Source organism: Dipteris shenzhenensis, chromosome 5, assembly GCF_047967505.1.
Source record: "Dipteris shenzhenensis isolate YYH24624 ecotype China chromosome 5, Dip_SZ_1.0, whole genome shotgun sequence".
Taxonomy (NCBI): Eukaryota; Viridiplantae; Streptophyta; class Polypodiopsida; order Gleicheniales; family Dipteridaceae; genus Dipteris; species Dipteris shenzhenensis.
Window position 1 is genome coordinate 3,783,737 of NC_141600.1, and position 24,790 is coordinate 3,808,526.

The 24,790-nt window shown below is 44.2% G+C and overlaps 2 protein-coding genes across 2 annotated transcripts in view; one reads left to right on the forward strand and one right to left on the reverse strand.

The window, feature by feature from the left end:
* LOC147901517 (cytochrome b561 and DOMON domain-containing protein At3g07570-like) overlaps positions 1-1,412 on the reverse strand; it is a 53,393-nt gene extending 51,981 nt beyond the window's left edge. The window contains exon 1 of the mRNA XM_087374986.1: positions 1,035-1,412. Within this exon, the coding sequence (XP_087231112.1) occupies positions 1,035-1,265 (231 nt within the window). The 5' untranslated portion in view covers positions 1,266-1,412. The remainder of the gene's footprint in view (positions 1-1,034) is intronic.
* Positions 1,413-20,434: 19,022 nt separating this feature from the next.
* On the forward strand, positions 20,435-22,318 carry LOC147901518 (tubulin alpha-1 chain-like). The gene is made up of 4 exons (XM_087374511.1): positions 20,435-20,613; positions 20,730-20,964; positions 21,043-21,413; positions 21,502-22,318. The coding sequence occupies exons 1-4, from the start codon at positions 20,521-20,523 to the stop codon at positions 22,156-22,158; spliced, it is 1,356 nt and encodes a 451-aa protein (XP_087230637.1). The 5' UTR covers positions 20,435-20,520; the 3' UTR covers positions 22,159-22,318.
* Positions 22,319-24,790: the final 2,472 nt, after the last annotated feature.

The following is a 24,790-nucleotide window of genomic DNA, read 5'->3' on the forward strand; positions in this document are numbered from 1 at the left end:
CTTATGTCAGGGTTGGTTAGTAGTGCCCATCTAGGGTGCTTTGGCATGCTCATGTGGCAGGTTTTGGACTGGAAGCTGCAGGTCTGCTCCTATGGAGGCCTCTTGTAGGCTGAGGTGGGCTGACCTACTGGTCGGCCACCTTGCCTTGGTCGTTGGCCTGGCAGGAGGGGTTCATCTCCCCTAGATGGCTGCGTGGCAGTCCATGAGGAGGGCAGGAGAGGGTCGGCCCCCCTTGGTGTAGTCAGAGGGGCAGGGGATCAGCCCCCATACGCTGCGCAGCAGCCCCTTTTGTAGGGCTGCAGGCTGAGGCGGCTCAGTCAGCTCATAGGCAAGGGGGAGAGCCCTTTATAGGGCTGCGTGCCAGCCCTTGTAGGCTTGAGGGTGGGTCAGCCCTAGAGGAGGTGGGTCGGCCAACCTTGTTGCCAGTACTTGTACTTCACAAAGCTGTGTCTAGAATAACCAAATCATGGCAGTTAACTAAAGACAACCATGCTCTTCATAGGCATGGCATCACCTAATAAAGCTGAAGCTTAAGTCATAGATGATTACAAAAGGTGGGATTCAGACCGATGAGCAAGATTTGGATTACTTCTGGCAAAATCCAGCCACTGGTCTGCTAAATGATTTGCTTTGGGGGTCACTGCCGCTGCTTGATTGGCTAGATGTGATTACTCAGCGGCTAACCAGCCAGTGCAGGCCTGGCTGGGCAGTGGTCCACCTCTGTAGCTATTGCTGATATGCTGGCTGCCTCACAACACGGCACGCTAACATACTAAGAGGACTTCTCAGATATATTGGGATGAGGCAACTTGCGTACAAGGCGCAAAATCGTCCCTTGACTACAATGTCAAAACAAAGCTATTGACGGGGTGAATCGCTCTGTGCGGAGCCACCAATTCGCCTAAACTTCTACGCTGGGAACATGCAACAAAGTATAAATGCGTGCTTAAATCATTCACGAGAAGTTCCCTGAGTAAATTATGCGGATTGCTACAACAAGAATGCTACATCCGCGAGAGGACGGATCAGCTTACCCTGAGAATAAAATTGTACTGGGGCCAGACAACCTGGCAACTGAGAGAGGACGCCGAGAATAAGAGTTGGAGGTCAACATTCTGATCGCAACTGTCGGGAGACAACATAGCTGCCGCAGAGCTAGCTACTGCAAGAATAATGAAGAGAAGCAGGATCGTGGAGTTTGAGCCAAGAGGGCAGGCCATGTTGGGCGAGAAGGAGGTTACGGTGTAAAATGCTGAGCGACCCATGGATGCACCTTCTTCATCTTCATCTTCATCTTCATATTCATACTTTTTCACAGGTCGATTTCGTCTCCGCAGATTCAGCAGCTACACAGGGTGTCAACTCCACGTGTCACCATGTGCCACGAGTCAACTTGGGTTTTGGCTTTACATAACTAAGAACTAATAATAAAGCGACTCGTGAGTCGTGAGCGCTGTATATGCAATCGATGAAGAATTATAAGAAGGGAATTATAAGACGGGAGTAACATTCTTTCACTCTTTGATTGTGCTTGCTTGCTTCTGGTTGGTTTAGTCATCAATGTTTACGCCTTCCTCATTTTGAATTTTTATGTAGCTATTGAGGAGGATGCTCATGAGTTGATTTGGGAAGAGAGGGAGAGAGAGAGAGAGAGAGAGAGAGAGAGAGAGAGAGAGAGAGCGCTTTGATTTGGGAAGGGGGGAAGAAAGAGGGAGAGAGAGAGAGAGAGAGAGAGAGAGCACAAAGCAAAAATTAGAATGGAAAGGAGTATGGGTATTGAATGAGTGGCGAAACGAGGCCTAAAATAACTAGGGGGACACTTTTGAAAAAAAGTGTGAGGAAAGGGAAGTGCTAACAAAACATCTGATATCAACAAAAAAAATATACACACTTTGCCGGCTTTTTGAGCACTTTCTCAATGGCCGACCTTTAATCACCATAAGGTAACTCCCTTGCACTTACTTGGCTGACCCATTGCAACCATGTGACTATGACAAGCCCACAAGAGTGGGCTAAGGATAGTGACCTCGTCACTTTGCCGGCTTTTTGAGCCCTTTCGCAATGGTCGACCTTCAATCGCCATAAGGTAACTCCCTTGGACGTACTTGGTCAAGTTAACACTCCAATTTGATTGAGACATGTCACTTGCACATTAAGTCTTGCGTACTAAAATGGATGTTCAAAAAAGGAAAAACATGTTAAGTCAACCACTATACAAAAGCTTCCTTCCCAAGGCACTACATTTCCATTTTGAGAGAGAGAAAGGGAGGTGGGGCGATGAGTCTCGAAACTCCAACTAAAGTCCTTGTCAACATAGTATCTAAGACACTCCAACTAAAGACCCGATCCAATGGAAGACCCTGTCAACTAATGACCTTGTCTAAGAGAAAACAAGAGAGCATGGATGCTAGTGGACATCGCCTCATGGTCTAATGGGAAAAGTAACTCTCTAGCAAGAGGAGTTTTGTATGTGCGCTTGGTGGGGCACACACACACACACACATTCATGTCATAAAATAAGTAACAAATTGATGAAAAAACATTTTTATTTCTTTTAAAGACCAACACGTCAAGTAAATTCAATCTCCTCAATAAACGTGCTAAAAAAGACAACTCCCTTTAAAATTGAGCAACTTTTAGTGTCTCCAACATATAAGTTATCCATTTGTAAATCTGTTTAAGATTCATGACTTAAAGTAGATTGCTACGTGATTGTTACCACCATTAAACTATTGAAAATGCATTGGAAAATAGTCCTTTATAACGCTTGTATTAGCCTCGCGCCTCCAAGGCTTAGGCAATTTGGGGCTCAAACTCCCTGAGCGCCCCCATGCCTTAAGTCATTTGGGGTTCAAAGCCCGTGCATGAGGCTCAAAACCTAGAGTGGCGAGGCTTAACTTCCGCGAGACACTTCACCACAGCTTATAGCTGGAACATACAACGTGGCAGCTGGAACTTATAACCTAGCAGCCAGAACATACTCGATGCTTTAGCCTCGGGGTATTTGGGAATCAAACTCCCTGAGTTTGTGATGTACTCCTTCTATGGCTATTTCCATTGACGTAGATCAGAATGTGCATGTTGCCTGCACTCTTTTGCCTTGGGGTGTTAGCTGGAACCTACAATCTGTGCACGTTGCCTGGAATCCTTGGCCTTAGGATATTTGGGGATCAAACTCCCTTAGTTTGTGCTGTACTCCTTCCATGTGCACGTTGCCTGCAATCATTGGCCTTGGGGTATTTGGGGATCAAACTCCTTGAGCTTCTCCGTTGAAGTAGATCATGAAGCCTAATTGCCTCTAATCACACTAATTACCCTGCATTCGGCCACTATACTTTGTGGATGTTCACATGCCCCCCTTCATGTTGCTGATCCGCCGCCCTTGGGTCAGCCATGTTGGAGGAGCTGTGTCGAGGACTATCTGTAGGACTGCATGGTGGTCCAGCTGTCGTGGAGTGAGCTAAGTGAGGTATGAGCGATACTTCCAAAAATGGGTGGCGTGCATATCCTCGTACGTGCTTATGTGATGTTCGTGGAGATTGCAGATGTGATGTTCGCGGAGGTGGAGGTAGAGGCAGAGGTCCTAGAATTGCGTAGGATCGATGTCGGGATTGAAGACAATCTATTGTGTCTGATTGTGTAAGCGATCGTCAATGGGGCGACTATGGGCAGGGAGATCACGAAGGAGTAAGAGGAGGAGGTGGTTGAAGTGGATCGCTGCAATGACGGCTGGATCGGAGCTGTACGTGTCGTTGAATGACTGGAGGCAGCAGCAAAATCCCTCATGACTCATCTCTTTGGGGAAGTTGTACTTTGGAAAGTTGTACAACATATTGGGGTCCTTTTGTTGGAGTGTTCAGAATTGGGCCCAAGTCCGGCCCAAGTCCATCATCATTCCATGGGCATATACAAGGGGTGGATTCGGCGATCGACGTGGGCACTGCGGTAGTATTGCCAAAATTTCTCCAGCTTCAAGAAGGGGAGGCACCATCGTGGCTACAGACCGACATTTGCATCGGTCGTTGGGACTGGAGCATTGGGGGCAAGGGTGTACCCTCCTCTTGTGCACTTTGGATGCATGTGTCGCCAGTCGTCGAAGGACTGGGTGATGAATTGTGTGAGGGGGTGCACCTTTAGGATTTCATAGAGATGGAGGTGGAAGCCCTCGAGTTGGCGCTTTTAGTGATGCATAAGTGCACTGTCTGGCAGCTCTTGAAATGACTGCAAGTCGAGGCGCCATTGGACATCTTCAGAGGGGGAGGCAGGAGGAGCTGGTGAAGCCTCGTCATCTGCAATGGGCATGGGTTCTAGCTCTGCTATGCCTGTTGGCATTGTCTCTTCAGCCGCCTGAACAAAATTGGCTACCTTGAGCAACGTGTTGAAGGTTGCATCAGGAAGGTCGATCGGAGCTATAGAGGAGATGGACGGGAGGTCCCGTGCTATGCGGTGGTGGTGTTAGAGGTGTTAGAAGAATACTTAGGCAGTGTTGTCTGAGGGAGGGGAGGTTGGGGGGCTTGTTGCGTGGGTTGCAGAGGAGGTGGTAGTGGGATTTCGGCAGGTGGGGCGGTAGAATTAAAGAGGGCGATGGCTTCTTAGCCTTCTTCCTCAGTGATTTCCTTGGGGCATGCTACATGAATTGTTTCAAAATTGCTCACCAACGACTGAAGTGAGTCTTGGAGAGCTTGTAGCACCCTGTTGAAGAGGATGATTATGCCAAGGGGGTTATAAGTGGTGGACTCGAATGCTGCAAGGTGCCCTTGAGATTGGATTGCAAAGGCTCGGCCGTAGGTCTGCATCCAATCAATGTCTGCTTGCAGACATTCGGGGGTGCAAACCCACAACATGAGTTCTTCGAGCTTTGCAATTTGCATCACTTCCGTTGGATAATTCAGGGACTCTGTGATGATGCAGCACCAGGAGTGGAAATTGAGAAGGATAGGATGGGCAGCTACAATTTGGAGGTCGGAGGGGCGGAGGGGGGAGGGGGAGAGAGAGAGAGAGAGAGAGAGAGAGAGAGAGAGAGAGAAGTGGGTTGGAGATCTAAAGAAAAATATAACATGGCTAGGATGGGATGACAGTGGTCAGGGTTACAGCGGAGGATAGTTTAGGAGGCGTTAGGAGGAAGTGGAGATGTGGTCTAAGTGGAAGATGAGGTTTTGTGCGCGGAGTGCATCGAAGTGTATTTGGAGTGTTTGGGGGATGGTGCGTGGTGCAAGTGTGTACGTGGCAAACTGTGCGAAGACCTCCCTGTACATCTGAAACTCATGTTGCTCCCGATCTTCCAAACTTGACTCCTCTGATAGGCCGGGGGTGCGCTGTCGTTCGTTCTCTGCTTGGAGGGACACAGCAAGTTCCCACTCTTATGCCAGGAGATCCTGTAGAGATTGGATCTGTCGTTCTTGGTGCTCCTGTGTCCTGGCCAACTGCGCCTCTACCTGTGCCTTTTGCTCCAGCATTGTTCGCAGGCCAGACTCCACCTTGTCGACCTGGTCCATGAGAGTTTGGACCAAGGATTCGCTTGTGGCAAGGTTGTCTTTGAGCTTCGTTAGGTCTAGCTTGAGCTCTTCAGCTTTTGCAGGATACTCCTCTACTTTGGTTACAGCTGTTTGACCCATGGCTTGGGTGGCAACCATTATGCTGTGACTGTGGTGCACAGAGAGCTGTGCTCGAAGGAGACTAGCTGAGAGTTGTGAGGCTTGTTCCTGCCTCCTCTACAAAATTGTGCGTGCGACCTATCGAAGGTGTGCCATAGCTTCAAATAGGTGTTGTTCCATAAGGTCCGCACTTGATAGTTGCTCGGCTGACAGGTGGCTATAGCCACTTGGTGCCCTATATTGGGGTGTGCTGCAAAATTGTAGACCTCTGCTAGGCTTGCCCATGGAGAGGAGGAGGTGCCGGCGGTCTCTTGGGCTGTTGTGGAGACCGAGACATAGGGTGCAGCGAGAGTGGCTAGTGTGGCTTTGGCTCCTGAATGGATGCCAATGGTGATTGTTTCATCACCTGGAAGGTCTTTGATCAAAATGGGCTCCTCCTAAACCTGTTTGCCCCTGTTTTGAGGATCCTCTTGCTAGAGTCGTAGTTGTTGGCTCAAGAATTCTTGCATCTGGCAGTCCTCGTACTACGTGAGCAACTAACTCGGGTCCGGTTGCACATGGTCGACTGGAGTGGTGATGGGTGTTGTACTTGCTCACTTGGGCTTGACCTCTGTCTCTTCTTGCTCTGTCTGCGCTAGCCATGTGGTAGATTTTTTGGCCAACTCGAAGCCAATCAGTGGATGTTGCTGCTGTAGGTAGTAGAGAACTGACATATAGAGCATCGGGTTACCGATTACTTCCCCGTGCGTCTTGAGGTCATCCCTCATCTGGGTGCAAAAATAGTCTGCCCAATTTGTAAGCTGGGGTTCCACCATGCGCAACAAGATATTGGGCACGACGGACTGATGGTGGTCCGTGTGTTTGACTTGCATTAGCCACTGCAAGGCTCTTGCCGGTCTTTCCATCTCGGGCTTGTGCGAAGTGGAGTCACCCCTTGCTCTTCTATCGGTCATAGTGTCAGACCTTGCTGAGGGCTTCCAGGTTCTTCTTTGTGGAGTACTTTTCGTCAACGATCAGCAGGCCGAAGGCGACACGTACCACATCCTGATTGATTTGGTAGTGGTGGATAGTGCATGTTGCATCTCGCAGGATGCCAACGTTGGTGTTGCTATTGTATGCCTAGAGGAACTCTGCCAAAAGCTTCATGTCCAGGTGGCATGGGTGGGAGGCGGTCTGCCACTTTGCTCAGGCCAGCAACTCTGAGTGCATCTTGCACCTCTAGCTCCTTGAGTGCTACATAGGATGTTGTTGTATGGAAATGGAGGGTGTAGTCATGACCCTTGTAGGCATAGCATGAGTGCACGACCAATTCTTGGACCTAGGCTTCTCCCAGCGGTGAGTGCGATTGGGAGCATAGATCTTGTACTCGCCTTCTATGGGAGCCAGGGTGCATTTTCTTGATCTTGAGGGGGACGTACCAGTTGTTGTTGTACCCTCCTGGGTGGCTTGTCTGTTGGACACCTCTTCCTCCCCTTGCAAATCTTATATGGGGAACTCAGAAGGCATACGAATTGTCGCGGAGGGGGTGCTTTGAGAATCTGAGGGGCTGGTGGCTTGCGGAATAGGGCGGAGTCCCAACATAGTTTCGAATTCGAAGAATTTGTGTTCGGTATCCATAGGGAAGAATGATCGGGCAGTCGAGTGATGAGGGAGTCGGTGGACAAGGAGGAATGGAAGGACATAAATTGGCTGTTCTAGATGGCAGTGGAAGAGGGCAAGAGGCTGTGAGAATTCTGAGGAACTTTTGCAAGAGTTTGGGGGAAACTACTATGGCGACGACCCCGCGAGATCAAGCCTATTTATATAGATTCTGTATCCCCACGGCTGACGAGATCTCGTGATGGCAATGGTTGGTGGATTAAGTCGAGGGCAACGGTCAACAGGATAAGTAAATGGCGATGGTCAGTGTGATCGAAAAAAAGGCCCGACCGGTGGACTAATTAATGGCGACGGTTGGTGTGATCGAACAATGGCGACTGTCGGCAGGATACCATTTTGACGACGGTCGGTGTGATATGGAAAGAGCCACGATGCGTGATCCTTAATGGCATCGCCCGACAAGATACGGATGGCGATGATTGGCATGATAGGTTGATGGCGATGGTCGACAGGGTAAGTCGATGGCGACTGTTGGCATGATAGGTTGATGGCGATGGTCAGCGGGGTAAGTCGATGGCGATTGCCGACGTGATACTAGATTGTGACAGTCGGTGGGGTAAGTCGATGGCGACGTCCAGCGTGATATTGGATCACGACAGTCGGTGGGATACTTATATAGCCAGCCACGACTTGCAGGATTTAACTATGTAGAGAAGTGGAAAAAAGGGGGCAGGGGTGTGAGTGAGTGGGAGAGGGAGTGATTGAAGTGCATTTGTGCAATGTGCGACTGATCGTGAGGCCAGCGTTCAAGATGGTGAACAAATGCAAAAATAGACATACTGACCCTAATCACCTAGTGCTAACCGAACCGTCTCCAACCAATTCTCATCAGTCCAAATAAGTCTCTAACTCTATACCTAGCTCTCCTATGTCCCTAGCTCTATCCCTGAATCTCTATTTTAGTAGGATCTACAGTAGCTAAAGTCTGATTCATTGATGGTGAGGTGATGGTCATGATGATGCGCACCAGTCGATTTGATAGTTCATGGCGTAGCACCAAGTTCTTCCCAAGATAATAGATATTCATCAATGGCTTTTGTGGGGAGAGCATAGAATCGTAATTCTACGGCTTGGCAAACAACCGTTAGACTTAAATTCACAAAACCATAGGTTTGTATGAGTTGGCCGTTGATAGCTCTTACTGAAGCGATGGTGAGGGTTAGCGATACCTATAGTTTTTCCCATACCTTGCAGGAGATGAAGTTGTGGCTCGCTCTTGGATCTACGAGTGCTTTGATGCACATGCATGGAACATGCAGTTGAACAAGCAACCTAGCGGGCTCTACTGTTAGCTCACTCATTAATTCCACCTGTTCAATCATTGCCTTAAGTAGTGTCATTTGCTTACGCTGTCGGAGCTTAGCATTATGGGCTCTAGCTTCCTCGATGGCCTGGCGTTTCATCTTGGCCACCTCAACCTTGAGTTCTTTCTCTCTATGCACGGCTTGAAGAGTGGAGAGAGAGAGTGGCCCATAGTATCTTTTTAATTTGGTCCCGTTAAGGTAGCCATCCATTTCTATCCCATTAAGGGTGGCTATTCGGCATGACCCTTGGGGAGTGATCTCAACCACATGGTAGGGACCCATACCTCAGTATTTTAGCTTACATTTGGCATTGTGAACATTGTATAGGAGTGCTAAATCTCCCTCTGCCAGGTCCTTGTTCTTGAGGTTGTGGTCGAACCACTTTTTATGTCGGGCCTTTTCTACCTAGAGAGAGTAGGTTGCACGCAACCTTGTCTCTTCTAACCTTTCAAGGTCAACTAGCCGTTCTACTAACACATTCTCTGTGAGTCTTTCCTTAACAGTAAGATGAAGGCTGGGCACTACATACTCCATTCGCATCACCACCTCCACCCCGAAGGCTAGGCTAAAGGGGGTACAGTGTGTGGCCACTTTGTAGGAGGTCCTATAAGCCCATAACACTGCTATGAGCTGGGAAAAATCTTTTGGCGAGCTTTTTAATGTGAGCTTTTCTACCATTTCCTTTGTTTTTGCGAGCTTTTTTTAAAAATCCATACATGTTTTTGTTATAAGAAAGCTAGGGAGGTTAGAAAGAGGGGGAGAGGATATAGGATATGTTCATTTTCATAGCATGTGGAAGGGGTGGAAGAGTGTATACTATGCACAAGGGGGGGGCGGATATGAGTGGCAGTAGGAGGCAAAAAATTATGAAAGATATGTCCATATTCAAAGTAGAAGAGAGGAACTATGGGAGATATGTTCATTTTAAAAGTGTATAATTTGAAACTTTTGACCTCATATTTGGATTCCTCGTTGAATTCCGGTCATTTTGAGTACCAACATGACCATATTCCGATAAAAATTGGAAAAATGGTGTTTTTGTGATTTTGGCCTGTTTTGGGCCTATTTTGAGTCTGCGCTAGCGCAGACTCAAAATAGGCCCAAAACTGGCCAAAACGAATTCATGACAAAAACACCATTTTTCCAATTTTTATCAGAATATGGTCATGTTGGTACTCAAAATGACCGGAATTCGATAAGGAATCCAAATATGAGGTCAAATCTATCAAATTATACACTTTGAAAATGAACAAATTTCCCATATACTCTCCCTTCCCCTTTACATTTAGTAGATGAACATAAGTTTCACATTCCTCATCCTCTCTCTCCTCCTTGCACTCCTCTTTGCATACCTTATAAGTTCCCCCTCTAACTATGATAACGAATATATGTTCCAACTCCCCTCCCCTCCCTTCTCCATGCCACTTTACCCATGCGACCATCCCTCCCCTTTTCCTTTATCTCCCCTCCCCCCCCTCTCTCCTCTTAACTGCAACCATAACCCAAACTTTCCACCCACCCCACTCCATGAACCCCCCCCTCCCCCTCTCTCTCTCTCAGGTGAATGAAAAGCTCACAATATTCATGAAAATTGGAAAAAAGCTCATGACAAAAAGCTCACCAAAAAATCACACCCCTATGAGCTTATGCTTTGAGTCGGTGTGACTGACTTCTATTGCACATGTGATGATCTTACAGCATGTTTTATTGGAGCTCTCAACCAAGCCATTTGCCCTAGGGTAGTATGGCGTTGACTTCCTATGTATGATCATAAACTCACTGGTCAAGATTGCTATTGTTTCATTGAGAAAGTGAGTTCCTCGGTCATTGACCAACTCCAAGGGACATATGAACCACACGATGACTTTGTTTATATAAAAATTTGGTGGTGGATCTTGCGTCGGCCTTCATAGTGGCTCTCCCTTCTACCCACTCGGTGAAGTAATCGGTGGCTAGGATGATGTATCTGCTGGCCCCGGTTCCCTTAGCTATTGGGATTATGGGTCCAATAAAATCGATGCCCCATTTCTCGAAGGGTTGATCAGTCAAGATTTCGGTCAAGGGTATCATGTCTGACTTGTGTGGGATTTGGATACGCTAGTAGGGGTCACATTGTTTGACAAACTCGATTATGTCTCCGAAGAGAGTTGGCCACCACAAACTAGCTTGCAGTACCTGGCGTGCTGACATCAGCGACAAAATGACCTCCTGTGATGCTCGAGTGGGCTTCTTCAAGCACATCGATGTATTCATGTCACACAAACATCTTTGTAGGATGCCATTCTTGCCTCTGCGGTATAGTTGGTTTGCTATCAGTTGATATGGCACTGTGTCCTTGATGAGCTTGCGGGCTCTATTCTTCTGAAGGGCCTAGCCTAGGGGTAATCCATTTGTTAGGTAGTGGCCGATCTCGGCGGCCCATTTAGGGATGATGTCGTGGAAGAAGAGAGAAGCATCTGGGAGATCATCTTCTACTCCCGTTGGGGCTTCACCATTTGGGATTCTCAACAGGTAGTCAGCCAGGACATGGGCTTTCCCCTTATGCACAGCGACTGTGAAGTCGAACTCCAAGAAGATTAGCATCCACCTGGTGATGTGTCCAGTCATGCAAGGCTTGTTGACTAAGTATAACAATGCTTGGTGGTCCATGAAGAAGACAAACTTGTTAGCCAACAAGTAGTGCCTGAACTTCTTGGCTGCATAAACCATGGCCAGTCCTTCCCTCTTGGTTGTGGTGTAGTTTACCTCGACCTCGTTTAGTTGGTGGCTCACAAAGTATACCAGGTTATCCAGATTATGCTCTCCTAGTTGGGCTAACACACACCCGATGGCAAAGTTGGAGGCGTTGATATGGATGTGGAATATTACATCCAAGTTGGGTGGCCTCAACACCGGTGGCTAGAGCTAGTTTGAGGGTTTCAAATGATTTATGGCATGCTTCGGTCCACTCAAAGGATACTAGCAGTTTGTATAAGGGGCGGGCTATGTTCGTGTAGAATAGGCTAAACCTCTTGTAATAGCCTATGTGGCTAGTAAATCATTGGACTCCCTTGGCATTGGTGGGGGTGGTAACTCCAAGATGAGTTTGATTTTATTGTGGTCTGTAGAGATTCCATTTCAGGACACTATGTGGCCAAGAATGACACCATGTTTGACCCAGAACTAGCACTTAAGTAGATTCAAGGATATGTGGTACAAGTGGCACTTCACGAGGACGAGCCTTAGGTACTTCAGGTGGTCATATCACCTCGAGTTCACATAGATGTCATCCAAGAAGACTTCCATGAAGTCTTTCAGATATTCCTTGAATACTGATATCATCATCCATTGGAATGTGGTAGGGGCATTGGTTAATTTGAATATCATCACCCTAGCTACATACATGCCCCACTTGATTGCGAAGGTGGTTTTATGTTGATCTTTTGGGGCGATAGACCCTTGGTTGTACCCTGAAAACCCATCTATGGGGCTATAGGCTTCCTTTCTGGCTACCCTTTCTAGAACATATTCAATGAATGGCAAGGGGTAGTGGTCACGTCTAGTGGCAGCATTAACCTTTTTCAAATCCATGCATACTCTAATTTTTCCATTTTTCTTTAGGACTATCACAATGGGTGATACCCAATCGATATGCTCAATCTCATAGATGAATCCCGCATCTATGAGTTTCTAGATTTCATCCCTCACTATGAGTGCATATTTGGGATTCATAGGGTAGGGGTGTTGACGTACTGGCCTGGCATCGTCTAGCATGGGGATTGTGTGTTGCACTACGACTCCCTTCATGTCGGTGTACTTCCAGGCTATGCAATCCTTGTACTCTTGTAGGAGAGCTATTAAGGCATTCTCCTCATTAGGGGTTAGATCATTGATGACGAACATGGGTTAGGGGTCCTGCCCTTCCATTGTAGGTTTACCTCTTGGCCTATCATACCCTTGAGAGCATCACGTCTTCTCGAGACCTTTTGGCCTATTGGTATAAGATCTTGCGATCCTCAATTGTGTAGGCCTTGTAATGGGTTGGTACCTGCCGTAGGTCCTCTTTTTCTTTAGGCTCCTCCTTTATTTCTGCCAGAGTGGTGGTCCTTTTGTCCTTAGCGTGCTTTTGGATATAGGGGGTTTCGGACTTGAAGGGGGCTCTTCCATTGCACTTATAGAGCTAATGGTGGAGGTTACCTTACTCACCCTATTCCCCCAATTGAAGGAGAACTCATGGTGGGGTGAGCAATCGTGGCCCCATGTATGATAGCCAGTGGAGATCTAATTTTAGCCTTATGGTTTCCTTGCTTACCTCTCAAGGTTTGAGCATGTTAAACATTCTTAGGGGAACCACCGGGGTCAGACCCTCGAGCTCAGGGGTGGTGATTTGAAACCCTATCCTCTCTGGAACATCTATATTGGCTAAGATGTGCATCCAATTCTGTGAGAATTATGGCTTGGGAAGAGGTGCATACTAGAAGTCATCAAGATCCTTCTCATCCTCTTCCCTGTCACATGGTTGGAATAGCTTCACAGAGGTGGTCCAAGCGGTGGTGTCGGATTCTGTGGCAAAGATGTGTCCAGACAAGGGGTGGGCCTTATAGGTGTGCAAGTCCACTCACATGATTTGATCCTCATGCCGCAAGTAGATGTTATCTATATATCTATATACCAGTCGTGCACAAGCCTGGACATTCGTAGGAAGGGCCTGCCTAGGATAGCTTCATATCTCGGTTGCTGAGTGAAGTCCATGACCACGAACTTGACGGGGTACGTGAATCCAAATACCTTAATGTTTATGCCAGTATAAGCACTCCCAAGGGCTTGATAGTTCCCCCATCGGCTAACTTTACTACCAGATGGGTTTGCTCGAGTGTGGGTTTTCCCCACTTCACCCAACACTCCTTGGTATAGACACTCACTCTCGCTCTCCCGTCCAGGATGGCTTCAACCTTTTGGTTTTGATAAATTATGGGGATAGCGGCATTCATGTCATCACCCTCGAAGTACTGGCCTAGCGGTTTTGCCCCTTTTTGGTGATGATTGGTTGGGCTTAAGGCTCTGGCAAGGACTAGGGGCAAGAGTAGTCTGTTCATCCAATTGGATAGATTGCATCATAGGATGGGATTCCCTCTTAGTAGGGAAGCGACTCGCATATTTACCTTTGTCAATAGGAAGGTAGCCAACCCAGCGCTATCGTAGGGTTCTTGTGAAGCCTCTTCCTCCATGGATAACATGTCCTCAAAGCCATACAAGTCTCCTTCCTCTTGGAGGTTTGCAACACCGGGTCTTCCTGGACCATTTTTTGCATCAGATCCAGAGCCTCTGACTAATCGAAGCTAAGGTGTTCCTCTTCCTCCAATCTCTCCGATACCTTGAGCGATTTTGCCCCTCTATGGCCCATTAAGTGGGCTAGATGAATAGTATCTGACCCTCTTCTTGCCTTGAGTCAATGCTCAAACTTCTCTTGGCAGTCTCGTACCAAGTTATGGGCATCTTTTATGTATTGCTTTTCTAAGACCAGTTCAGGATAGGTCTCCTTATAGGAGGGAGAGGATGCAAGGCTGCACTGGATTGTTTACCTCTGGACTAGGCGGTATCTCGGAGTCACCCTCGGTGGAAGCATGTTCGAAAGTAGAGGAGGTAGTGAGGGTAGTTGTCTCCTCATCAGAACCATCCTAGATAAGCACTTCGTCGGAGCCGTCACCTACCCGAATGGCCTTCTTGGATCAGGTTAGGGGATGTTGGGGGATCTTGGTGAGAGTGCTCTCAACAGAAGCAAGAATGGAAGAGGGAGAGAGAGAAAAAGAGAGCCACACAAGTCTTGGTGGGTGCAGAACACCCTAATCTTCTTTTTCATTCATTTATATATGTGTTTGAGTATTGTACATAACCAAGGTAAAGGCACAGTGACCTTTAACCCCCACAACCTCCCACTTAAAGGACAATGTGCCTTTAAGGGAGAACAACCAGTGAGCATACTATCCAATGCCCATCAATACACGACAATACTCAAACCGCTGACTAGGTAGACTCTTCGTCAGCATATCTACAGGGTTATCATCTGTATGAACCTTGACAAGCTCCATGTGCTTGTCCTCAAGTACCTCCTTGATGAAATGGTACCTGACCTCAATGTGTTTGGTCTTTGCATGAAAGACCAAATTCCGTGCTAGCTGAATAGCACTCATGGAATCACTATGCAATGTCGGTACACCTGTATAAATCCCCAAATCTCCCACTACCCAATCAAGCCATATAGCCTCCTTGCAACCCTCTGTGGCTGCAACATACTCAGCCTCTGTGGTAGACAAAGCAACGCACTTCTGTGCGTGAGGCATCCACGACACTACACCACCTGCAAAGGTGAACACATAACCAGAAGTGGATCTCCTACTATCCACATGCCCTGCATAGTGTGATAATTAAAAAAATACTTTTTCCTTTTTTTTTAAATTCTCTCTAGGCCCCTTTTTTTACACATTTAAAGTCTACACCAACCTGATTAAGTCTGTGTTTAAGCCACTATTTTATTGTGACCCTGATAATAAGGGAGGGGTGTTTATGACACCTGTCTTCCCAATTAAAGTTAAGCTGGTTTTTACAATGTTTTCTTGTTGGATGGTGGCAGCAGGCATGCAGACTTTCCTCTTCATTAAAAGAGACTTCACCAAGCTCCAATTTTTTTATCAAAAATGTTTTTTGCAAAAACATTATTGTCATTTCTTATTAAAGCTCTTATATACTTTTAATGCAATTTCATAGGTGCTTTACCTACATACTCAAACTCTTCCTTAATTCTATAATGTTCTCTTTCTATCCTTTACTAACTCTTTTGTCTTTTCAATATGCAAATGGGTTGTTGTCTTGTCTTCCACACACACACACACACACACACACACGCACACACACACACACACATGTCCTTCTCAATAAGGGTGATGTACAAAGATGTTTATAGTGTTTATATTGCCAAAGTACATATAGGCTCCTTGGAATGGGTTCAAGAAGGCATCTACCTCGGGTTGGATCTAAATGACCAATAGACCTACAAATTACCTAAACCAGGTTTTGAAAGGTAACATCTTGGATTGGATTTAGATGATAGATAAATCTATAGGCTAATCAAACTTTGTTTTAAAAGAGCAAGGATCCTAAGCTGGAACTACGTGACAGGTAACCTACTTACAAACTAGATTAGGAATCATAGCATTGATTCCAAATTTGAATCACCACAAGAGGAATCTCTCTCATGAGAGATCGAGGGCATTAGTCTCATTGATTAACACCATCCACATTTGTGGGATGGTGATCATGAAAGGAGAATGGCTCAATAAATGAAGCATGACTGGAGGTCACTATTGCTATTAATGGAATTGTTCCTGGTATTTCTCGGAGTTATTGTTAGGAGACAAGACATAACAACATGCAAGAAGTCACAAAATCCATCAACCAACAAAGAATGAAGGTGGATTGAAGCTTAGTAGCATGACATAGCTACAAGCCAAGATCTAGAGCCAAGACAAGACTTAGCAGTATAACAAAGCAACGTTCTAGAAGTCACACAACTAGAGCAAGAAGATGGACATGGACATTAGTGTTGTGCTAAAAGTCTCCTACTGAGAGTGCCAAAGTGTTGTTGTAAATTCCAGTGGGCCAAAAATTTGAAGCCTCTTAATTAGTTGTGTGTGACCAAGGAATGAAGTAGTGTGATCTTGATTAATAATTGCATATTCATATTTTAGTGTACATTGTCCTATCTATGGTGGTATTGGTCAAGTGTATGCCTGAACACATGCTTTCATCATATGCCATCCCATAAAGAAAAAGAGTTTCCACCTACTTTGTTCAAGGATATCATGCTTTTCAACATAGATAAGATCATGGAAACATTGAAGCCACACCCCAATATGATTGTTTCTCACTTAGGATAAAGTCATGAACAAGATTTTAGACTCTAGCACCCCATGAGGAAACATTATTATTATTTAGCTCTTGGGCATGCTATGGTAATCTATTGAGATGTAGTGTTTTTCTACTAGCCCTAGAGTAATGTAACAATGTAGATCTCTTGTATTTTCTTTCCAAATCATGCCTATGCACTTATGCTTCAGGCACTAACTTCCTTCAAAATGGCACCCATAATTTATTATTGCTTCTTTTTCTTAGATTTAGAGTATTTTGCTAGTTACAAAGTATTAAGTTTACCTTAATGTAGTTTATAAGCTTGTTATAGAACATAGGGCCTTGGGCACTATTCCATAGGAGAGGTGTAAGGTAAAGATTGGAAAGGAATTTTTGCATTAACTCATGTGAAGGTGTGAAGTAGAGTGTTTGTTCATTGAGTTTGGATGGAGTTTTAGATCATCATTGGGGCTTTATATCTGTAAACAAGGGTATAGGTTTGGATGGAGGTTTGCATCTTCATTGGGGCTTTATAGTTCTAAACAAGGGTATAGGTTTGAGAGAGAAAATGGTTACCCTCGCTAAATGAGGAGACTAATAGCTGAGACATCTAATCTAAGAGTTTAAGGTTAGAAGACCAGACTTGGAGTAGGACAAGAGTGTCCTAAAAGTGGAAGGGAAATAGGATCCCAAGGGAGCTATAGATTTAAGAAACAGAGGGAGTTAGTGAAGAGAAGAGTGTTGACAAGTCTAATATAAGGAGTTTAAGGTTGAAAGAGTAGACTGGGAGTAGGAGAAAAGTGTTGTGAAAGTAAAAGGGGGATAGGATCTGAGGGGAAAAGTAGATTAAGAAATGGAGAGTAGGGGACGGGGAGTATATAAGAGTTAAGTGTGGGGATTGTAGTGTTGGAGCATGCTTTTCACACATCAATATGAAACACTCAAATTAAAATTATAGTTTAGATAAAAAGTGCTTATAGTAAAATTTGTGAGTTCAAGATCTTGTTCATGGGTGGATTTCTTGCATCTTGTTCATCATTTTTGTAAAGGGACATTACACTTTCTTCTGGTTTGGGTTGTTCCTTATTCTTATATACAGATTGAGTACTTGTAAAAGGAAAACAATAAAAAGCAAAAAATTAAGGAGTTAGAGTTATGGAATTTTAAAATCTATAGGTTTAGATTTTTGTTGTAAGTACAATTTTAGAGAGAAATTCGACAAATTGGCAAAATCTAGGATCACAAAATACTTAGCTATGGATTCTAAGAAATAAGCTCATCAAGAGCTTATGAGCCTCCTTTAAGCTTGAGTTTCTCCTAAGTCTACTTAAGCCACCAATGACCTAGATAAGGCTCAAACATTCTTGCAAGCTCCCCTTAAAGCCTCTCCATATTCCAAGCTCTAATAAGCATCATCTCATAATTATGAGGTCTTCATGCTCTCAAGTCTTAGACTATAGGGCTCTCATAATTTGTCTAGTCCCCTAAGCTCACAATTAGATCCTTAACAAATTATTCAAGCTTCAATGCATATTCCATTTCTCTAACCATTAGGATGGCTCCTCATGCATGTATCTAAGCCTAGGCTAAAGGCCTTTCATCATGTACTCAGTAAAAGTTTAAGCTCTTTTAGGCTACCCAAGCATGTACCTAAGTCCTAGGGGCACAAGTATGTACAAGAGCAGTTCTACATATTTGGCTAAGGTTATGGACATTAAAGAACCAACATCTTTAAAGTAGTCCAAATTCCAAAATGGCAACATGCCATGGATGAAGAGTACACATCTCTTATCAGAAATCAATGATGGCCACTCACAATGGTTTTTTTTCAAGCCCCCCCTCTTTGAAAAGTGTCGAACATTAGGTAACAACCATAGATCTTTCAAACAAGATATCATTATGTTTTATACTATTTTCCATATACTTTTGCTAGTATACTATTTTCCATATACTTATCCTAGTATACTATTTTCTATATACTTATGTTTTATACTATTTTCCATGTACTTATGCTAGTATAGTGCAGTCTAGTGCAATTCAGTGTAGTCTTTGGCTATTTCTAGAGATAGAGCTATTAAAAACTACATTTTATTAACCTTTGGCCAACATTTTTAAATTTTTGGCAAAAACCACATGATGTGTCTGTGCTTGGATTCCTTGGACGTAAATCATGAAGATTCATCTTGAGACATATAAAAAACTCTGTTCCTCTAGAATGCTCAAAGACTTGGACACCCACTCTTTCTTTCACAAATCTATCTCGATTTTGCTTTTGAAAGAATACTCATCACTCATTGTCCATAGAGAACGAGGTCTATTGGTTTTAAATGAATTTATAGAGTCAAACTTCATTAGGATGAGACACTTACATTAAAAACCAAAGAAAATACCTAGGAGTATTGAAAGGACTATGAGACTTATGCATCAATTGCAAAAATGACTATCGTCTGAGCTGCTATTGCTTTAACTTCACTTTGATTGGCCTAACTATTAGATGGATATGAAAAATGCATTCTTGGAGGGTCATGTGGATGAAGAAACATACATAATGTAGCGGGATGTAGCAAGAATACATGTTGTCAATGGCCGAGAAAATAAAGTTTGCAATTTACAATTTCTTATACGAGTTTCCCATTATTTGCTTCCTCCTTCCTCCACTTTGAATGAGGAGCATGATGATCCTCATTACTGAAGAGAATGGGGAATAATGAGTGTATGGTCAATTCATGCAAATCCACATAAACAAACACAGCAAATGGGAATGATGAATGAGGAATATATAGTCAATGCATTGGGATATAGGTGTCATAAGCATAAATGCATACACTTTAGAAAAAATGTATGGCAAAGAACAAGGAGTGAAAGGAATAAATATATCCTCACAAAATTTTATTGCTTTCTTAAAATGAAAAGAAAGACCTTTAAAGATGAATCCTCTTTTAAATGGGCAAAGGGTTTGCAACAATGCATACCAAGTTATTATAGAATTAGCACATAAAGCATATTGATATTTAGTTGGTAAGTCCATAGAAGTTGGCATTCATGGAAACACAAGGAATTCCAACATATTGAACATAACTCCAAGTGCGGAAGAAATTCTAAATGAATGTATGAGGGAAATGATTTGCCTTAACTCCATTTGTCTCATAAACTTCCTAAAGGTGAAAAGGTCACTAAAAACCACCTTTCCAAATGGGATTACGGAAAAAGGAAGTATTTGACTCTATTAAAGAAATACTAAGGTACGTTGCTATTTCTTCTTATTTGCTAGGCTAATTCAAGTCTTCAAAAAGATCTCCTATACGAGTTTCTCATTATTTGCTTCCTCCTTCCTTCGCTTTTCTCGTGATGCTAGGCTAATTCAAGTCTTCAAAAAGATCTCCTATTGCATTTTCAAAATTTCCTATCCACGTTGTATATTAAGTGGATTATTTGAATAATTCGTTTCTTTCAATTACAGTAGGATACCAATGGATGCACTTCAACTCATAGGTATGTAGGAAGTTAGGATAACTATAAAAAGTGTACATATTTCATTGTACAATTCTAACATTTTTTATGGAGCCTAGTCTAAGCATTTGCACCGATACAAGAGGCTAGCAAAGACAAAATTGGAAACTGATAACACAGGGCCACGTGTTTGAGAGGGATTGCTAGACGTCAACTTAGCATTGGAATCCCTTCCTTTTGATGAAAGTCTTGGTGTTCCTACTAAGCTATTTTTGAGGCTTATCTTGTATAGGGAGCGCTCAAAATTCTAGTGTATGTTTCAAGAAATCTCCAAAGGCAAGGGCTAAAGGGATAAAGCGAGTGGTGTGCATTGCAACAATTTTCAAAAGGCAAGGGATAAACGCACCAAAAGTGGTAATGCTCAAAAGAGGGGCAACGGTACCGGCGCCAAAAATTCGAATTTGAAATTTGAAATTTGAAACGGTCATCTTCGACTTGTCTGGTCTTCAAAAGGACAAGAAGCACATCACAAGCTGCAACATTCGCCTCTGCTCATCTCTTGGAATCCTCTGCTCAGGCGTCTTCGCACACGTCTTTGCTTCAGGCCTTCCTCCTCCTCCTCCGCCACCATGAGAGAGTGCATCTCCATTCACATCGGCCAGGCCGGCATCCAGGTCGGCAATGCTTGCTGGGAGCTCTACTGCCTTGAACATGGCATTCAGGTTTCCCCTCTCCCCCGTTTCTTCAATTCTTCCCGTCTCCCTTTCCACGCAATTTTCCTCCTCTCGCTTTCCTGTGTATCTCGAAAGTTCCCGACTCGTTTGCTCTGCCAATGTAGCCCGATGGTCAAATGCCAAGCGATAAAACCGTAGGTGGAGGTGATGACGCCTTCAACACTTTCTTCAGCGAGACCGGGGCTGGAAAGCACGTCCCCAGGGCTGTCTTTCTTGACCTTGAGCCCACTGTCATCGACGAGGTTCGGACTGGGACTTATCGCCAGTTGTTTCATCCTGAACAACTCATCAGTGGCAAGGAGGATGCTGCTAACAACTTTGCCCGAGGCCATTATACCAGTACGTCGGTTTCCTCTATCTGTCTGCATTTCGTAGTGCAAGTGTCGACAGAATCTAAGTTTGATTCTCTTGTTGCAGTCGGTAAGGAGATCGTAGACCTTTGCCTCGACCGTATCAGGAAGCTGGCAGACAACTGCACCGGCTTGCAAGGGTTTCTTGTCTTCCATGCGGTTGGTGGGGGCACTGGCTCCGGTCTTGGTTCTTTGCTGCTCGAGCGTTTGTCTGTTGACTACGGAAAGAAATCGAAACTTGGGTTCACCGTGTACCCTTCGCCTCAAGTGTCCACGTCCGTTGTTGAACCTTACAACAGCGTTTTGTCGACTCACTCCCTCCTTGAGCATACTGATGTCTCAGTGCTCCTTGATAATGAGGCTATATACGATATTTGCCGACGCTCTTTGGATATCGAACGCCCAACTTACACCAATCTGAATCGTCTCGTCTCCCAGGTAAATCATCTGCAAAAGTACGCTGTTTTCTGAGCGATTAACCATGCGTAATCTCTGTGTTTTCACCGTCTTTCTGAATTGATTGCAGGTGATCTCTTCTCTTACAGCATCACTTCGTTTTGACGGTGCATTAAACGTGGACGTGACAGAGTTTCAGACTAACTTGGTCCCTTATCCTAGAATTCACTTTATGCTCTCGTCTTATGCTCCAGTAATTTCCGCCGAAAAAGCTTACCATGAGCAGCTCTCTGTTGCTGAAATCACCAACAGTGCCTTCGAGCCATCCTCGATGATGGCTAAGTGTGATCCAAGGCATGGCAAGTACATGGCTTGTTGTCTCATGTACAGAGGTGATGTGGTTCCCAAGGACGTGAACGCTGCTGTGGCGACAATAAAAACAAAGAGAACTATCCAGTTCGTGGACTGGTGTCCTACGGGATTCAAATGCGGTATAAACTACCAGCCTCCAACAGTGGTACCAGGAGGGGATCTGGCCAAAGTCCAGAGAGCTGTGTGCATGATCTCCAACTCCACGAGTGTTGCAGAAGTGTTCTCCAGAATTGATCATAAGTTTGATCTCATGTATGCCAAGAGAGCGTTCGTCCATTGGTATGTGGGTGAGGGGATGGAAGAAGGTGAATTCTCTGAAGCTCGCGAGGATCTTGCGGCTTTGGAGAAGGATTATGAAGAAGTGGGAGCGGAGTCTGCAGAGGGCGATGAGGGTGACGAAGGTGATGAGTATTAGAAAAGAAGTAAGGACAGTTGTTTTTGTTCCTCACTGACTTTCACTAGTCAGTGAGGAAGGTAGAACTAGTAGATGTATGCTATGTCTCACCTCTTGGTGAAGCTTTTAATTCTATAATTGAAGACTCCAATTATGTTTCATAATTGGACTATGTTCGCCACATGCATGATTCGAACAAAATCAGTGAAACGCCGGTTCACATCTGACTCAATTTTGAATCTGTTTATCAAACATTTTTACTTAATTTAATGGTTTTGGTTAATCTTCACCTCGACATAGAGATGGAGTACTCAATGATGACGTATACTGGAAGTGAAATAAATTGCAACGTTGTCATGATTGTTAATTTTGGGACCCAAGATACAGATTGTCTTTCAAGCATCTAGTACAATAAGCTTCTTTGTTAGAAATTCTAACCAAAGTGATATAAAAAATAGAGTTAAGCCTTCAACATAATGTAAGTCTATAAAGTGAATGTGGACGTGCCAATATGAAATATTTGTGGCCTTAATTGTGCTTTCTTTTTGGAGATGCACATGAGAGCATGGGTTGAATTAAACAACTAATGAAAAAATCGAAATGCTTTGTAATCAAGCTTCCTTTGTTTGTTGTAAAGGTATTTCTACACTTAACACCAACATTTAAGAAGCGAGCATGTGCAATCTTGGTTTCAACAATTAATGAAAAAATCCAAATGCTTTGTAATTAGGCTTCCTTGCTTGTTTTAGAGGTATTTCTAGACTATTAACTTATGGATTTGAGAAGAATGTCCAATAATGAAGCTTTTGCAATGTAGCATTGAAAGAATTTTTGAGTTGAGGTGGATTAAAGTAAATTTGCTTGAGCATTAATTGTGGGCTTGCTCTATGGGGAGTCACGTGTGTTTGTGTGTCAATGTTGTAAAGGCATAGCTAGTGCTATTATGTGTCTAGTGTGTGACCTAAGTGATGATGTAAGACAGGCAATCCCACTGATGTAGGGATTGATTCCCATTGATGTAGGGGCTGATTGCCGTCCATTTTGCCCCTTTTTGTCCAACCACTTGGAGGGTTGAGTTCTCCACTTGGTTGGAGAGACCCTTCATATGGGCAAACTTCCATGTCAAAGGAATTAGAGAATGCTGCCCACGAAATTGTGCAACAGTCGTTTTCATCCTGATGCCTTTTCTTGCAATGGGATTTGTTGGAGTAGCCATTCCAAAATTCCCCTGAGCTAAGCTTGCACAACAGTATGAGCTAGCTCTTGTCCAGATATGAAGGGAAATGGTCCACCAGGGAGGGAATTAGAGAATGCTACCCACGAAAATGCGCAATAGTCGTTTTCATCCAGACGCCTTTTCTACAATGCGACTTGATGGAGCAGCCATTCCAAAATTCCTCTAAGCCAAGCTTGCACAATAGTATGTTCTAGCTCCTGTCCAGATTTGAAAGGAAATGGTCAACCAAGGAGGGAGAAACATGAAAAAAACCAATTGACTTTCAAGCTCCTGTCTATGGCGACGTGACGCAGCATTTCGCCTCTCCTCCTTAGTGGCTCTTCTTTGGTATACCAGCTTTGTTTCTACCTAAAAAGCCCTCTTTTCTTTGTTTTAAAGAGTGAGATACAAGCCCTCCAAGTTCAGGTCTCTGTTTTGGACAGTTTTGACAATGTTGTGAGTTTGATGCTATATTAGATGCTACTTTAGCATTTCTGATGTTTTAAAGTGTTGAATAGCATGAGTACAATTGTGGTTGTAGCTTTGCTTTAAGTTACTATACATGGATTTGCTTGGAATACTTTCATTTAGCCACCTCTAAGTCTTTGCTAATACTAAATGCTTGTACTTTGAAGCTCTTCAAACTCTTTCTAGCCTTGTAAGGGAGTAGACACTGCCCATTTTAGGTTAGACCCTCTCATGGCTACCTTCTTGAATATGGATAAGTTCAATGGTAAAGGCGAACACATGGCAGATGAAGGTTAAGTTATTGATGAGGGAAAACCTTTGGAAGCTTGTCAAACCTGCTTCAACTTCTTCTTCAACAGCCTCTAATGCTGGAGAATCCTCAGCTCCGAGACACCCGGTAAGAGATCCTGCTAAAGAGGAGAAAGCCTATGGCATCATTGCTCTTGGCTTAGGAGATGACTATATTCATCACATTTTTTATTTAGAGTCTCCTTCTGAAGCTTGGCAGAAGCTTGACATTATTTTTTATGCTAGCTCTCACATCTCAGATTTGTCACTTAAGATTGATTTCTTTGAATTGAAGATGGCTAGTGGCACTCCTTTGGCTGCTCATGTCAATCATATGCGGAGTCTCATGACTCAACTTGCTTCTATCAACTCTCCAATCACTACAAATGATGCAAGGGCAGTGTTGCTCAAAAGTCTGCCTGAAGATTATGATCATGTTGTTACCACTTTGAAAAATCTTCCTAATCCTACTCTTGAATGTCTTATTATTGCTCTTCAAGCAGAAGAAAGGCACATGGAACTCCGAAGAGGAAATGACACAGCCTATGCCATAAAAATTCAGAAAGGGCAAGTTTTCACCTTGCAAACATTGTGGGAAGACTAATCACCTCTCAAAAGATTGCTTCAAAATCAATCCTTGCAAACATTGTGGCAAAAACAATCACCATGAAAAGTATTGTA